Source organism: Neophocaena asiaeorientalis, unplaced genomic scaffold (assembly GCF_003031525.2).
Source record: "Neophocaena asiaeorientalis asiaeorientalis breed wild unplaced genomic scaffold, Neophocaena_asiaeorientalis_V1.1 scaffold543, whole genome shotgun sequence".
In the NCBI taxonomy this organism is placed as follows: Eukaryota; Metazoa; Chordata; class Mammalia; order Artiodactyla; family Phocoenidae; genus Neophocaena; species Neophocaena asiaeorientalis.
This window is the reverse complement of record NW_020173671.1, coordinates 515,523-532,937: the sequence shown is the minus strand read 5'-3', so window position 1 is coordinate 532,937 and position 17,415 is coordinate 515,523. Positions and strand designations below refer to the sequence as shown.

The 17,415-nt window shown below is 52.2% G+C and overlaps 1 protein-coding gene across 1 annotated transcript in view; it reads left to right on the top strand.

Moving 5' to 3' along the window:
* ALOXE3 (arachidonate epidermal lipoxygenase 3) overlaps positions 1–16,167 on the top strand; it is a 20,950-nt gene extending 4,783 nt beyond the window's left edge. Inside the window, 11 exon segments of the mRNA XM_024748411.1 lie at positions 1,822–1,925; positions 2,464–2,636; positions 3,362–3,505; positions 3,629–3,829; positions 3,923–4,009; positions 4,460–4,629; positions 5,185–5,303; positions 9,886–9,989; positions 10,562–10,732; positions 15,268–15,406; positions 15,409–16,167. Of these exon segments, the coding sequence (XP_024604179.1) occupies positions 1,822–1,925; positions 2,464–2,636; positions 3,362–3,505; positions 3,629–3,829; positions 3,923–4,009; positions 4,460–4,629; positions 5,185–5,303; positions 9,886–9,989; positions 10,562–10,732; positions 15,268–15,406; positions 15,409–15,452 (1,456 nt within the window). The 3' untranslated portion in view covers positions 15,453–16,167.
* The last annotated feature ends 1,248 nt before the right edge of the window (positions 16,168–17,415 follow it).

Below are 17,415 nucleotides of genomic sequence, written 5' to 3'. Positions count from 1 at the left end.
GGTGGGGTGTGGGGGGGGAGGAGCAGTGAGGGGAGAGTGGGTGGGTTCTGGGCAGACCCAGGTCAGTATGGCAGGAGGAGTGCAGGGCTCGGCCATCTGCGTAGGGGCTGCATCAAGAGGCCCAGAGGAGGCCAGGGCAAGGAGCCGGATCCTCGTGTTCTGGGCTTTGGTGCCAGAACGGTTCTTCTGGAGAAGCACTAGTGGGAGGGGATGCAGAGGTGAGGCGGAGTGTGGAGCTTGAGTGTGTCCACAGTGGATTGGGGTGCACAGGCAGACACAGGGGGCTCAGGCTTCAGGACAAGGACCCGCTGAGAGGCCCTGGCAGGGCTAAGGGACCAGGGGAGCATCCCGGAAGGTAGAGTCACCTGAGTTGGTCCCCCGATGGATATGCGGGTCTAGGCAAGGGAGGGCCCAGGAGACCACGTGGACAGCCTGTGTGAGGCTCAGAGAAGGGCCAATGGGAAGAGGAGCTGGAATTTGGCAGCCATGTGGTCATTTACAGAGGGGAGGGAGTCACTGGGCTTTAGTGTGAGGTGACTGCCTGGTGTCCTGAAGGACATGTGTGGCAGGCCTTGGAAAAGGAAGGCCTGTTCTTTCTTCTCTCTTGCCTCCTCAGCCTCTGCTTTAATGACCAAGCTCCCATCCAGTTTTTCCCATCCCCAGGTCCTGAGTGGGCAGGTGCTCAGTGGGCAGGTGCTCAGCAAAGACCCATGGAAGGAGGAGTGAGCGGCTTAGTGAGCACGTAGGAAGCTGCCCCTGGGCTTGTCAGGTTACTAAGGCCCCTGCGCCCTCTCCAGGTGCCCACACTCTTCATGGCACATCAGCATCCTTCCACAGCCTACCTTACTGACCAACTGCCATAACCCTCCTATCCTATGTTCCATTCCCTTCCATTTGACTTGGCCTAGCTAGTGAGCAATTATTACGAACTGGGTATGTCAGGCATACACAGCCCCAGTCCTGGCCCTAAGGAGCCCACAGTACACTAGGAGCTGATTTGAGTACACTGTAGGATAATAAAGGGAGTGATGTACTTAAGGGTTTACGATGGAACGAAGGAAGTCATGGGTACTTTGTGAAAGATACACACAAGGCGTGTGTTTGGGGGGCCATCAGGCCATGCTTCATGAAGGACTTTGCATCTAAGGTGCACACAGAAGAACAGATAGGTTTGATACTAGGTGGAGATGTAGCAGAAGGTTTTCTAGAAGAGGCACAGCTTGAACAAAGCCCTGGACAGGGGAGAAAGCTGACTTCATTTCAAGCATTTTTTTCTGATTATAAAATAGTACATGCTCATTGTAAAATAATTAAAACAGTACCGACATCCACAAAGTGAAAAGTGCCGGCCCGCGGTTGGCAAGCCCACTTTTACTGGTTCAGTGTACAAAGTACATCTCTGGCTATGTTTAGCAAGAAGGCTGTGACTGGATTGGTTAGTGCAAAGGGTGGGAGAAAAAGCTAGAAAGGTTGTAGAAATCAGCTGGTGGGGAGCTTCCTAGGCAGCCTGAGCAGTTGGGGCTTTGTCATGTGGGCAGAGGGGGACCAGGGAAGGTCTGTGACAAGCTGAGAGCTTGGAGAAAGCAGGATGAAACACCAACGAGGAGACCTGTCTGCACCCTGCACACCACCTTTGCACACACATGTGGAGTCACCCCTACAAAGCCTCAAGGAGTCTCTAGACTTTTCTCCCATGTGGACTGTTAGGTACCTCTTCTCTGGGCGCTGACCTTGTCAGATCCCTCCAGGCCTCTAGGCTGGGGGCACAGTGCAGTTGGCAGCCCCTAGCCCCCCTGCCCACCCCCACTTCCCCTCCCACAGGTCCCTGGGCATGAAGCTTCTGGGTCTGCTGGACCGCAAGGGCTCCTGGAAGAAGCTGGATGACATCCGGAATATCATGTGTTGCCACAAGACCTCCACCTCAGGTGTGCAGAGCCAGGCAGAGATGTCCATCCTCCACCCTACCCCATACTCAGACCCCTCCGCCCCATCCTGGGAAAGGGCCTTCTTCTGGCTCTCTCAGGGGGACTGCTGGATCCCAGAGGGAGGGGCTCCTGGCTTCACTGGTGGCAATCTCCCAGATTCCCCTCAGGAACCAATCTCTCCTCCCTCTGGGAGGGGACAAGAATAAGTGAGTGGGGACAGACAGAGGGTCACGGGTCACTTAGGGAGTCCTGATCCTGATCAGATGCACTTGCCTCTCTTCCCCTACCCCTGCCACCAAGAGTTCTGGGCTTTGGGACCAGACTTTGGTTCAAATCCCTGCTCTGCCACCCAACTGAGCAAGTCACTCTACCTCTTGGAATTTTGGTGTCCAGTGTTAAACTGAAGATATAATTATACCTACTCTCATAGGATTGTTGGAAGGAAAGGCTAAACCACGGTGATGAGCAAAGGGCTGGGTTGAGCATGATCTAGTGAAGCAGTTTCCAGCTCAACTGGCCCCCCTCTGTTGTCCCCTAGAGTACGTCACTGAGCACTGATGTGAAGACCACTTCTTCGGATACCAGTACCTGAACGGTGTCAATCTTGTCATGCTCCACTGCCTCTCCAGCTTGCCCAGCAAGCTGCCTGTCACCAATGACATGGTGGCCCCCTCGCTGAGACCAGGCACCTGCCCGCAGACAGAGCTAGAGGTGAATGAGTTGTCAGTAGGGAGAAGGGATGGGTATGGAAGGTAAGGGTGGGATGGCTGCATCCAGCCTGCAGGCCTCATCCCCCAGCCCTGCGCCTTTAAGTAGAGCAGATATGGATGAGAGCCAGATGGGGCTCAGGCTTGAGGCATGAGATGGGGCCTGCTGAAGTGGTATGAATGAGCATGACAGCCTGGAGGAGGAGGCCCTGTCCCTGTTCTGGGGCCTCCAAGATCCCAGGTGCTGAGGCCTGAAGAAGGCTGTTTTAGGACAGGCCAAAGGCAGCACCACTAGAGGAGCAAGAATGATCCTTGAGAACTAGAAACTCCTAGGGTGTGGGAGGAGATGACAGCCCAGTCAAGCCCCCAGGCATCCTCCAGGGGGCTGGAGATGGGGTTGGTGGATTCCCCTCGTGTGTTGATTTTGCTGATACTGGATACAATGAAGTCATCTGACTTGAGAGAATAGGAAGGACCAAGGTATGGGGAAAGGGGGAGAGGATGCCGGCTTGTCCAAGCTGCTGGGAAGCCAGGTGAGAGGCTGCACAATGAAGGACTCAGCTGGACCTCATTCCGGACATTTGGGGAAGGGTGGGGTACCCAACACTGGCCTTTAGTGCAGGCACCAATAATTACTGAGACCCAGGCTGGAGCGGGAGCGGCCAGAGAACGGAGGGAAGCAGTGCGCGGGTGGGGAGACCACTCTAAGGCTCCGTGCAACTTCCCCAGAGGGGGCACATCTTCCTAGCGGACTACTGGATCCCGGCAGAGGTCCCCATCCACTGCGTAAACGGCCGCCCGCAGTACGCAGCCTCCCCACTCTGCCGGTTGTGGCTCAACCCCCAGGGGGCGCTGCTGCCCTTGGCCATCCAGGTGAGCCTGGGGCCGGGCTCTGGGGGGTTGGGGGGGGCGGCGCGGGGCGGGGCTGCGGGGGCGGGGCCTCAAGGGGCACACTAGCAGTCTAGAGCCTCAGCCCCTTATTATTCCTGGACGCAGCTCAGCCAGACCTCCGGGCCAGGCAGCCCCATTTTTCTGCCCACTGACTCCGACTGGGACTGGCTGCTGGCCAAGACGTGGGTGCGCAACTCGGAGTTCCTGGTGCACGAGAACACGCACTTTTTGTGCACGCATTTGCTGTGCGAGGCCTTCGCCGTGGCCACGCTGCGTCAGCTGCCGCGCTGCCACCCCATCTACAAGGTCTGGGTGACCCCCGGGCGGGGCCAGAGGGAGCGGGGCAGGGACGGCCTTCTCCCCTGACCTTCGGCTCCTGTGATCTCAACCCGCTCGCAGCTCCTGCTTCCGCACACTCGCTACACGCTGCAGGTGAACACCGTCGCACGCGCCACGCTGCTCAAACCAGAGGGCCTTGTGGACAAGGTGCGGCCTCCCGGCTCCCCGCCCGCCCCTTCCAAGGGGCTCCTTCCCGAGGGCACCTTGCCCCGCTCACAAACCCTGTCTCCCTCCCTTCGATCCCACTCACCGGCCCCACCTCCTCGGGCTCGGGGTTCCAAAGGCTCCTAGAGTTGGACGAGGTACCCCGGCCTGAGCACAGCCGCCCGCTGACCCTGCGTCGCCGCTCCCCTCCCGGCCTGCCCGGCCTTCAGTTATTCTTCTAGTTCCCACGTACCTAAGGATTACCGCCTACGCACGTAGTAAGGCCGCAACCTGCGCAGCCCATGTCGTGCTCTCATGGGTGTTTGATCCTTGGTCTTGGACTGCTCGATTAACTAAAAAATGCCCTCTGCTGAGTCACTAGACCAATCTCATCCCCAGGCACTGGGGTGGGGGATGGGCCGGTCCGGGAGCCCAGCTGTGTTCTGTCCTCAGGTCACGTCCATCGGGAGGCAAGTCCTCCTCTACCTCATGAGCACCGATCTGGCCCACTTGACCTACACCAATTTCTGCCTTCCAGACAGCCTGCGGGCCCGCGGCATCCTGGATACCCCCAACTACCATTACCGAGACGACGGCCTGAAGGTCTGGGCGGCCATTGAGAGGTGTGGGCCCGGGACCTGCAGCCAATCTGGCCCAGGGGCAGGGTGGACCCGTGTGCTCATGCAGGCTGGGGTGCTTGATGCTGGGGGTTTCAGGTGTCCTCCGGCCCAGCGTGGGGCACCTCAAGGGTGAGAGTTGCGGTTGGGGTTCCTTATGAAATGGCAGGTAGCCATGGGCTGAGGAGGGGCTGGGCTGTGTGTGAATGAGCAGAGGACCGGAAGGACGGGCCGTCCAGAGGAGTCAGGGCAGCAGCAACAGCTAGGTGTGGACTGGGGCCTTTAGGTGGGCAGGTCTTCCCTTCTCCTGGGTGCTGAGTGGCGAGGGGACACAGCATGTCAGGCTCTCCTCGGTGGCCTCTCTGGAGTGGGGGTGAGACTTGAGGCAAGCCTGGGCACTGGGGTTCCAACTGAATCTGGGGGTCCCCACTGAACCCCCATGGACTCTCAGTGGACTCTGGGCAGCTGGCTCTCCCTGGCCTGAGCAGCACTGGGCCTTGGTTTTCGGGCAAGGCCCGAGCCCAAGGTCACTGCCGTAGCAGGGACATCTCTTTCCTACAGTTTTGTCTCAGAAATCATGGCCTACTATTACCCCAGTGATGCATCTGTGCAGCAGGATTCGGAGCTGCAGGCCTGGGTTGGAGAGATCTTTGCTCAGGAGTTCCTGGGCCAGGAAAGCTCAGATATCTCCTCCCCATCCTCCAAACCCACTGTCCCCCTTGGCCCTATCATGACCCAGTTCTTATTCATTGGCAAGCCTTGGAAGTACATGCTGTTGTTAGCCCCACCAAACAGATAAGGAACAGGCACAGAAGGCTGCACAGGTAGTAAGTGGCAGAGGCAGGATCCAGAGCCAGCGCCCAACATCTCCAAAGCCCTTGCTTTCAGCCACTACGTGGTGCCTGTCTGGTCCCTGCTCCACCTTTACCACCCATTCACCTCCGCTTGCTGAGGTCTGTGGATGAGTCACATCATGCGGTAGGAGCCATCTCCAGCTGCAAGTACTAAGGACTCTGGAATCCTCTCTCATACCCTCTTATTCCCGTCCTGCCGGGTGGCCCCTCCAACCACCAACCTCTCTCACTTTTGGCTTCATGGAGTAGCTTGGTACTGCTGTTGCCCGATTCCTCCTTATTTACACCTGTCACTGGCCCCTAACTCTCCCCTCTCTTCTGACACTGCCATTGTGGCCTCTGAGACCCACCAACACCAGTGGCCCCCTCTCAGGCCTCCTTTGCTTAGTCCTCCCTTCCTTAAAGTCTTCCCTTTGCTCCACAGAGGACGTGTCCTTCAGAACCTCCCACTTCTTTCAGGCCCTCTGCCGCCTCCCCATCCCAGCCCTGGCCAGAGGGTGGAAGACTGTCACTGCCTGGGATGTCTTCTCTTGGCAGGGATGTGACTTTTAGCTGACTTAGCACTTTTGATGGCCACCCAGAGGAATTCCCGTTGGGGGAGACCCGGGAAGGAGGCGTGGTCTCAGGTCACCAGGAAATAGAATGAACAGCTGGTGTAGCCCTACCTGTAATGGGCTCCAAAGGTTTTTTTTTGGCCACTCTGTGCAGCCTGTGGGGATCTCAGCTCCCCGACCAGGGATCAGACCTGCACTCCCTGCATTGGAAGAACGGAGTCTTAACCACTGGGCCATCAGGGAAGTCCCGGCTGTTTGTTTTTTTTTAAACAAAATTTTGAACATACAGAAAAGTATAGGATATGATGTAATGAACACCCATTTACCCACCACCTAGACACAGCTGTTACCATATTTGATTAAGCTGTTGCTTTTGCTTATTGCTGAAGTCTTTTAAGGTAAATTACACACATTTCATATTTTACCCCTAATTGCTATGCATCTCAAAAAAAAACCCAAACAAACCCACGATGCCGCTTTTCTACACAACCGCAATGCTGCCATCATACTTAACAAAATTGACAATAATCTCCAACATCACCCTCTTACCAGTCCATACTCAAATTGCCTCACTTGTCCCATTCTCCCTCAGCTGATCCTGTTGATTCTGGAGCCAGTCAAGGACCACATGACACCTTTGTTTGTTTTGACTCTAAAGCCTCTCTCACTTTGGCACAGGCCCCTCCACCCTTTTTGAAATCACATGACATCTCACAAGGGCTACTGAAAAGCTAGGACTAGTTGTTCTGAAGAATGTCTCACCTTCCAAATTTATCTAATTGCTTCCTCATGATGTCATTCCTCTACCCCCTGTGTTTTTTGTCACCTGGAAGCAATACCTAAAGGTTAAATGTTTTGGGCAAGAGTATTTCTCCAGTGATGCTGTGTTCTCTGCATTGCATCATATTGGGAGGCATGTGACGTCAGGCTGTCTCACTATGAGTGATGCCAAGTGTGACTTCTGGGTTAAGGTGGTGACAGCCAGGTCTCTTTTGGATCTTTTAAAGGGCAGCCCCTCCCTGTGCTTTGCACCCCTACTATTAATCAGGGGCGTCCTGATCCTGACTGCTTCTCCTCCAGGGCCAGCTATTTTTCTCTTTGGGGTTATCTGTTTCCTATTCAAGACCCAGAGCGGGATCAACTCTCTGATCTTTCTTTATTCAACTTGTCTCTGATTTAATACATCAGGACATCCTTCAGATAGACAAACATCTCTTCCAAACAGCCCAAAGTAATTCTAGACTCATGTTTTAAGGTAAAACACATTCATTCATTAACCTCAGTCAGCATGCCCCTTGCTTCCATATTTCAAAGGGAAAAAACAAATAATATGCACTAAAGAAAAATTCCCGTAGACGGTCTATCTTTGCTTTTTTATTCTATCCACCACGAACAGAACATTCAGAAAATTCCCACACACTCCCAGGCAGACAGACACCTGGTCCTTCCTCCAAGCCTCTCTGTCTGCTCTGTTGCATCAGCCTCTTTCCTGTCATCCTGACTCCAAACCCTGGAGCCATCTTGACTCATGTTCCCCGATGTCTTCCTCTCTCCCTACATCCAGTAGGGTGGCTAATCCTATTGTCCCCATCATTTTCTACTGTCACCGTCCGAGTCCCAGTCCTCTCACTACTCGTGCGTTGTGGCAGCCGCCTCTCAACCCGTCCCACCCCTCCCAGCCTCTCGCTGCTCGCCTGCCAATTCAATTACTGGGGCCACTGCCCCAGTAATCCTCTGAAACAGTGCCCAGAAACTACCCTGCCTGGCACACTGCTGCAGCCTCACCTCCAATTAAGTCTCCTCCTTTTCCCTCACGTTGTTTATGCCTCCGTGCCTTCCCACTCTGGCTTCCTACCCTCTCACGCTTTCACTTCATTCAACCAGTAAAGTTTATTAAGTACTGTTAATATTTATTAAGTATCGTTCGAGGTGCTGGGGTTCAGCAGTGAACATGACAAAAATCCTGGCCTTCATGAAGCTTAACATTCTTGTGGGGAGATACAGATAATAAACTAGCAAATATGTCAGGTGGTTATGAATACTAAGGAGAACAAAAGAGCATCAGGGGATATAGTGGGTCGAGGTAGGGGGGATTATTTCAGGTAGGTGGTCAGGGAAGGCCTCTCTGAGGAGGTGATTTTTTTAAAAAATAAATTTATATATTTATTTATTTTGGGCTGTGTTGGTTCTTTGTTGCTGCTCACAGGCTTTCTCTAGTTGCAGAGAGCACGGGGCTCTAGGTGTGTGGGCTTCAGTAGTTGTAGCACGTGGGCTCAGTAGTTGTGGCTCGCAGGCTCTAGAGCACAGGCTCAGTAGTTGTGGCGTATGGGCTTACTTGCTCTGCAGCATGTGGGGTCTTCCCCAACCAGGGCTCGAACCCATGTTCCCTGCACTGGCAGGCGGATTCTTACCCACTGCGCCACCAGGAAGTCCCTGAGGAGGTGATGTTTGACAGAGATGTGAAGGAAGGGAGAGAGCTAGTTCTGTGGATAACCGGGGCAAGAGTGTACAGGCAGAGATGGAGTCAGTGCAAAGGCCCTGAGGTGGGAGTGTGCTGGTGGGTTTGAGGAATCAGAAGACCCATGTGGCTGAGTAGAGTCAGAGGGAGAAAAGTAGGGAAGGAAATTAAGTTGGAGAAGGAATGAGAGCCAGAACAAGTAGGGCCATGGCGAGGCAAGTGAGGTGGGAAGCCCTTAGTGGGTTTTAGCTAGGGGTGACATAATTGGATTTATGATTCTAAAGGATCACTCACTCCAGCTGTCACGTGAAGAACAGGCTGTCAGGGGCAAAGGCAGAAGCAGTCAATTCATCCAGGAGCGAGATGCTGGAGACAGGGTGGTATGGTGATGGGACGAGATTGGTTTCTGCAAGAATTTGCTGACTTGTGCGGTATGAGATAAAGAGAGGAGCCAGCGCACGGATTTTGGCGGGAGCAACTGGACAGAGAGCACCGAAGTGGGACCACTGGTGGGGGAGGGGGAGATGGGTTTGGGGAGCGTGCGGAGTAGGGAGTCAAGCATTAGGCTTGGCAGGTGTCAAGTCTGAGATGCCTCATAGACACTCAGGCAGAGATGTCAGGTAGTAGCTGACACCCACTGCTGAGTCCAGAGTTCAGGGGCCAGGAGGAGGAGAGATGTGAATTTGGGAATCCTCAGCCAGTGGGAGGTGCTAAAGCCACAGTCCTGAATGAGACCACTAAGGTACAGAGAAAAGAGGACCAAGGGCTGAGCTTGAAAATGCCTTCCTCTGTCTTCTTTTCTCCATTCAAAGCTCACCCATTCTTCTACCCAGGGAGGCCCTTCTCTTCCTCCAGGAAAGTCACCCCTAACCACGCCAGCCCCAGTGCCGAGCCTGCCCTGCCTGCCCTCTCCTCAAAGAGCCAAGCCCTGGCCTTAAAGCCTCCCTCTGCTTCTATCACTGCAAGCTTATAAGTAGCACCCTCTCTGGCCATCTGTCTCTGCCACTAAACCCAGCAGTGGAGGATCTGCTCCTGAGTGCTCAGACAAATCTTGGTGAACTGGGGAGAATTAAGTCATTAAGTACTAATATGGGCTGCAGAAAGAAGTGCCTTGGTGTTCAGGGAGGGGCAGCTTGGCTGTCACGCTGAACCCACCGGGCTCTTCGGTTGTGAGCTCTGCCAACTGGGCATTTTCTGGTCCCGTCCCAGTACCCCCTTCAGAGACCACACCTTGGTGAAGACCACCATCCCTAACCTCAGCCCAACCCTAATCCTTGTCTAAAGACAGTGGTGGCCACATGTTCAGTACGCACAGCTCACTCTCTTCCTGCAGTGAACCCCAGCCCTGGGGAATCTGGTCCCCTCCATCTGCATCCTCTTCCCTTCCTCCCACACGCAGGCTTCCCATGCAGGCTGTGCACCCCGGGAGAGCTGATGAAGCTCCTCACTGCAGTCATTTTCAACTGCTCCGCCCAGCACGCCGCCGTCAACAGTGGGCAGGTGAGGCTGCGGAGGGCGGGCCTGGGGGGCACTGGGTCACGCGACATTAGGCCCAGCAATGGACATGAGGCCAGAGTTCGGGTTGAGAGCATGGGAGGGTCGGAGCTGTGATGGGTTTATGAATAGGGCTGGGCACTGGGGCTGGATGATGACTGGAGTGGAGCTGGGTCCAAGCTTGTAATGGTGACTCGAGTTGGGTTGTGGAGGGAGTGGAACTTAGGGGCTCCTGTCTCGGATGGGCTGCGACCAAGTGGAGTAGCAGCCTGCTCTGTGTGTGGGGCCAATGCAAGACCCGCTTCTCGGGTGACCTCTACTCTGGGTCCTCCTCCCTCCTAGGTGACTCACTCCACCCAGTCCTGGAACATTGGGCGGGGAGTGACAAGGGGTGACCCAGGCTCCTGCCACCCTTCTGGAACTTTCGACCTTATACCCCTCCCTCTCTTCCCTCTCCATGACCCCCTTATTTCCCAACTGCAAAATCTGGGGTGGCATGTGCAGGAACAGGGATGTTGAGGAGGGAGAGGGTCCTCTTCCTCTGGCCAACCAACTCCACTGGGGTGGGGTCTCCACAGCATGACTTTGGGGCCTGGATGCCCAATGCCCCATAATCCATGAGGCAGCCCCCACCGCAGACCAAGGGGACTACCACCCTGAAAAGTTACCTAGACACCCTCCCGGAAGTGAACACCACCTGTAACAACATTCTCCTCTTCTGGTTGGTCAGCCAAGAGCCCAAGGATCAGGTGTGTGTGGGGGTGTCTAGGGGTGGGGGGAGTTTGCAGGGCCTGGGCAGTGGAGGTGGTGGCAGCTCTCCCAGGGAGTTTGGGAGCCGATAGCTGGCATTTATGTCCACTGCTGAGCTGCCTTGGGTTCTTCAGTTTCTTCAGGAAATGACAGTTGGTCCCCAAAGACATACACTGAAGCAAATACCAGTTTAGTGGCCGGGGCACAACTTCCATCTAATTCACCAGTTTACCAATCTATCCACCTATCCGTCCATCTGTCTATCCAACCACTTACTCGTCCGTCAACCACTCATCCATTCACCCAGATATCCAGCGCACATCTGCTGGATCCCTCCCATGTGTCAACGCAGTGCTGGGCGCCAGGCTCATAAAGCTGGGTGAGAACGTCCTGCCTTCAAGAATCCTGTGGCCAGGTTGAGGAGACACACAGGAAAATGGAAAAGGGCACCACCATCTTGTAGGAATTATTCATGAACTCCTCCATTCAATCAGGACTTCCTGAGAACCTGCAGTGCCAGACACTGGTGGGCAGTTATGAACCTTGATGTCATAAGCTTACAGTCTAGTGACAGAGGTGAGAATGGGGCCCCATGGAACCTGACCAAGTCTGGGTGAACCTGGGACAGCTTCTTGGAGGAAGTGACATCTCAGATGAAACCTCTGGGACAGGGAGGGGTTTGGCAGACAAAAGAGGGGCAGGGTTAGTTTCTAGGCAGAGGGAAGGACTCTACCAAGTAAAGCCAAGTGAAGGTGAGAGTCTGTCGGTGGGTTTGCAGGAGCATAAACGGCTCAGTGTGGGTGCGGTATTTGTTCACAGGACAGAGGGGAACCATTGAAGAGTTTAAGCCTGGGGGTGACGTGGCTAAATTTGTGTTTTAGCGAGGGTGCTTCTGTGGCTGTGCGGATGGATGGGAGCGGCAATTCTGGAGGCAGGAAGGACGGCAAGGAGGCTGTGAGTTAGGCTGGGCCAGGGGAGCAGCCCTTTAATCACCAATTACTATCACCTCCATTTACACACCGCGTCACCAGTCATGTCTCTGCCCTCCAGGTCGTGTCCCCAAGCTTTCTGACATTACCCCAAGCTTTCTGACATTACGTGATATCCTCATCTCTCCCGCTTGACTCCATTTGGCACAGAGGGTTTATCTCTCTAACAAGTTTTAACTTATCATCTCATGCCCGGGAATGCAGGAACTCGTCCCTGGAGGCTGCTTCTCTCTGGTCCCACCTCCCAAGGATCTGGAGACACCCATTTCTGTCGTTATAAAGGAAAAGCTCTCTCTGCTTTTTGTCTACTCACAGAACACTCTGTGGGTACTCTCGATACTCTCAACTCGATTCTTCCAGCCAGAAAATGTGTGTGAGTGGTTCCCACCACCCCAAGCAGTTCTCCGAAACCAGCTGGGTGTCCCATGACTTAACTCGGTTCTGACACTGTCCACCTGGAGATAGTGTCAGATCCCACAGGTCAAGGGCTCAGTCCCACAAGACTGCTCCTCCACTCCACCCGCCTCACCCCCTTCAGGTGCCAATCGCAAGTCCAGCGTGTCATCTAAGCTTCTGACCAACCAGCTATAAGAGGTTTCTATGACCCCCCTCCTCAGTTTTGATCATTTGCCAGAACAGCTCACAGAACTCAAGCCAACAGTTTACTGACTAGATGACCGGCTTATGCTAAAAGGATACAACTCTGGAACAGCCCGATGGAGGAGCTCCACAGAGCGTGGTGCTGGGGAAGGGGCGCGGAGCTCCCCTGCCCTCTCTGGGTCCACCACCCTCCCAGCACCTCCACGTGTGCAGCAACCTGAAAGCTCTCCAAACTTGTACGTGAGGGATTTTTATGGAGGCAGCCTTACCTAGGCATGATTGATTAAATTATTGGCCATAGGGGTTCATTCAACTTTCAGTCCCTCTCCTCTCCCCTGAGGCTGCAGGGGTGAAACAAAGTTCTCACCCTCTAATCACAAGGTTGATTCTCCCGGCAACCGGCCACCCCAGGGGCTTTCCAGAAGTCACCTCATTAACATAAGCTCCGGTGGGGTTGAAAAGGGCTTATTATGAATAACAAAAGACACCTTTAACATTCCATCACTTAATGAAATTATAAGGGTTTTAAGAGCTCTGTGCTAGGCACAGGAAGAAGACCAAATATACATTTCTTATTATAAATCACAATGTCACAGTACAGAGAGAAGAGTATACAAGACGATGAGAGTGGAGAGTTCCCTTTCTCATAAGCCAGTGGGAAGTTCAACCCAGAAAGTTCTAACAGCAACAACAATAATAGCACCTATCACTTTCTGAGGATCTACCATGCCTCCGTCCTTAAATCAGGTATCTTGTGTACACTATTTCAAAATACAAAATAAGTAAGTAGCTATATTTAAAATGCTTAAGACAGTGACTGGCATATAAGCGTTCCATAAATGGCAGCTCCATTTTACAGGGGAGAAAACTGAGATGCAAAGGCACCAAGCAGTTTGTCCAAGGTCACAGCTAGTAAGTAGGCTTTGAACCCAGTCTATCACATTTCTGTGTTCTGCTTTATCAGTAGTGACACTATAGTTGTGGAAATTAGATGTCAATCTGGTAAGTAAGACATAAAGCTGATTCTTTGAAAAGACCGATAAAATAAAGACACCAGAAACCATTCAAATCAAGAAAAAAAAAAAACCCATAAATGTACAACATCAGGAATGTAAAAGGCATATAGCCACATATTCGAGAAGACTGAAAAAATTTTTAAAAAATTAAAAAGGAGAAGAAAATACTTAGTTTTATGCAAATAAATTTGGAAACCTAAATGAAATAAGTGATTTTTTAAAGAAAACCTAAAAAACAAAAAAAACAGAAGAGGTGAAAAACATACATAAATGAAAAGGGTTGTAAAAGATCTGATCCCTCTCCTTGTAAATGGACATTCTATTAAACCTTCAAAGAACAAATAATTCCTAAATCATTCAAACTGCTTGAAAGTGTAGAAAAGAGTAGAAGCTTCCCAAATCATTTTACTGGGAACCCTGATACCAGCACCTGGCAAAGGCAGTGCTCTTGAGAAGTGAGTCTCAGGTAGAGGGTTCTAGTCCCAGATCCACATTTCCCACCTATGTGACCTTGGGTATGTAATCGGGCTCTCTAAGCCTCAGTTTCTTTATCTGTAAAGTGGGAATGATAAGAGTACCTGTCTTATAGAATTGTTGTGCCGTTGTGATGGTCCATGTAAAGCCCTTGCAACATCACCTGTAATTAAGAAAATAAAATTACAAACTCATTCCACTTATCTACAACAATCTTAAAAATATATCAGTAGTCCGTGAAGGCCAACAGTAAATAGTAAAACAATAATACATCATGATGAAATCTAGTTTAATTTAGGAATGAAAGGTTGGTTCAACCTTATGCAACCTAACAATACACTTCCTTACATCAATAAAGAAACACCATATAATCATCTCAATATATGCTGAAAAAACGTATGATAAATGAGAACAGCCATTACTAATAAAAACTCAGTATAAGATGAAACTCCCGGGACTTCCCTGGTGGTCCAGTGGTTAGGACTTTGCCTTCCACTGCAGGGGGTGCGGGTTCGACCCCTGGTAGGGGAGCTGGGATCCCACATGCCTCGCCGCCAAAAAAAACCCCAAAAGTGTAAAGTAGAAGCAATATTGTACCAAATTCAATGGAGACTTTGAAAATGGTCCATATCAAAAAAAAAAAAAATCTTAAAAAAGATGAAACTCCCTTATGGAGTTTTGATAAAATATATTTCAGAAAACACTGTCCTCATGGTGAAACAATAGAGGTCGCTAAAGTCAGGGACAAGAAAACAAGGCTGTGATTTAACAGTGTTTTGGGAGGCTTCACTGGCGCAATAAAACAAGACAAAGAATATTTTAAACAACAGGATTGTTGGCAACAGTTGTATTGTATGAGCAGTGTGTGCTGGTTCGGAGACTGGCCCCAGGAACCGTGATGGCGAACTGGTTGTGCATTGCGGTCAAGCCCAGAGGGGCAGCTCTGCTCCGCCACACGATGGCACTGACTGAAGTTCACTGCGCTGTTTCTTGACTGTGATTGGCTACGCTGTAAAGCACGAGTGTACGGTGATGCTGATTATGCTGGCAACATTGGTTGACTGGGAGATGCCTCAGACCTGGTTGTCTTCAGGGGTTTACATCTGTGAAACTGTGAGGTAACAGGTGTATCCTTGGGCATAATTGCTCGGGCCTGTTTACGTTTGATTTCAGGTGTGTTCTGAATGTGGTTGTATTTAGTTCATAGAGCAGTGGCCCAGGCACAGGAAGGGACCTTTTTAGGGACCCGTGGGCTGCGGGTGTCCAGGCTGCTCTGCGCAGGTCGCTGGAGTGGTGGTTTGGAGGTTTGAAGGGTTTGCGTTTACAGTAGCCGTGGCTGGGTCACGCCCGCCTTTAGAAGCCACTTTGACTGTATTTGCTGGCAAATGTGGCCCTTCATTATTCTCCATCCCGTCCTGAACATCATCCTGACCCCGCACCTGAATTTTCTCCCAGCGGCCCCTGGACACCTACCCGGACGAGCACTTCACCGAGGAAAGGCCGCTCGCGAGCACCGCCATCTTCCAGAGCCGCCTGGCTCAGATCTCGCGAGACATCCGGGAGCGGGAGCGGAGCGGGGGCCTGGAGCTGCCCTATACTACCTGGACCCTCCCCTCATCGAGAACAGCGTCTCCATTTAACCCCTTCCTCCTACCACCCGGAAAGCCCAAGCGTGAGGTGGCCCAGTTTCTCAGGGTCCTCAAGGATCTTCCGTCTTCCCTGTTCTCGGTCAGCGTGAACTTTCTCTGCACCTTTTCCACCCACGGTGGCTCTAGCATCACATGAACTGGGCCCTGAGCTGCCAGTACAGCGGTGTCCAGGGTGAGAAACCGCTGGCTAAAGTCAGGTGCACAACAGGCCCTTCAAAAGGAAGGAACCCCAACACCCCTTGCCCTACTTTGGACAGGCTCCTGTGAAAGCCTAGCCTACCCCCGCCTTCTGTGAAAACTCTTCCTCCTCCCATTGGGCCCAGGTTGGGACTCTGAGGGCGTCTTCCCAGTCCTCCCCATTCCAAAACTGCTTCTCCTACTTTGCCTCTTTGTTTCCACTTTCCTCCCATCCTAGGACCAATCCAATGCAACTTCCTTCTTTGGAAGAGCCTGGAAACTGGACAAGGAAGGATGTGTACCCTGGATCTGTCATGTGGTCCACTTTGACCCCAGCATCTTTAGGGAGAGGGTTACAATTAGAGCCCAGCTTACCTGTACCTCTAGCTGTAGTTCTCAGGGCCAGGCTCCCTGGCTTGTGTGTATGTGCGTGTGTGTGTGCGTGGAGTCTCTCCCCAGCTCTTTCCTATCCCCACTATCATTCCCCACCATTTTTGTCCTTGAGCTCAGTAAATTCAATAAAAATCAATATACTTGGCTCCCATTTCATTTTTGTTTTTGTTCCTGTGTGCATGTAGGTGGGTGGGGAACCAGGGGATTAGAGAAAGAAAGAGCAGCAATGAGTCCCTGGATCACCTGCTCTGGAGACAGGAAGCCTCCCAGCTCAACCCACCACCTAGCCAGATCCTACGTTCCTTCACCTCCCAGAGTGTGTTTTCCATCAGAAGGTGAAGGGATATCCAGACTCAAGGAGCCGATACAAAAAAGTGGGTATTTTGCAAAGCCTGAGAATCCAGCTTCTGGGTGTGGGAGTTGTTAGCATTGCCACTGAGATCTGGTTCCTCTTCTGGACACATGGAGGATTCAACCTCTGGCTCTCTTGTGCATGGGTGGAGTCATGGATGAGTTTTGGCCAACAAGCTATGAGCAGAAGTGATGTGGTCATCTCCAGGCTGGAGCGTTTAACTGCTGGCATGAGCTCACCAGAGTTCTCTGCTCTCTGCCTCTCTGTTCTAGAAGCATGTGATGAGATGTTGCTTCCATCAGCTTCTGTCTCTGAGGGACTAGAGCCCCGTGATGACCTGAGCTGGGCATGGAGCTGAGTGAGAAATGAACTTTTGCTGGGTTAAGCCATTGAGATTTTGAGATTATTTGTTGTTGCAGCATAATCTAACCCACCCTGACTGAAACAGATGGTAATCTGGGGGGTCTAATGTTCTCCCTTCCAGCCCTGTAGCCCTTAAAAATTGAGATTTGTGCAGCCCTCAAGCCAGTCATCCATATCTTTCTCCACAGCCACCCAACCTTCCCATTTTCCTGCTTCCCTAGACTTCAGATCTAGCCCCCCTTACCTCTTCTGCCTCCTGAGTCAAATTTTGTACCCCACCAAGCCCTGGTCACAGTGTCTTTGGGGAGTGGACGTGGGGCAGACTTTGGCTCTGCCAAAGATCGGATTTTCACTTCCTGAACATGTGATACTGGGAGAATAGGATCCCCACGGCATTGTGCATGAAGAGGCGTGTTCGGGGATGTCTTACCTGCAGATTCCAGCCTAAGAATTTAGCCAAAATCACCAGTTTCTGCTCGCCTTTGAACAAAATCAAGGAATAAGACATACCCAACGGCGCCCCCTTGTGGCTATAATAACTATAGCAGAGGCTGGATGTGCCATCCCCTTAAACCTGGGCATTGACTTAGAACAGCAGGACCGGGATACGCTGGAAGGATGTCAGGGCACAGTCAGGCAGCTTGTCTTTCCAAGAGGACGGACACTCCT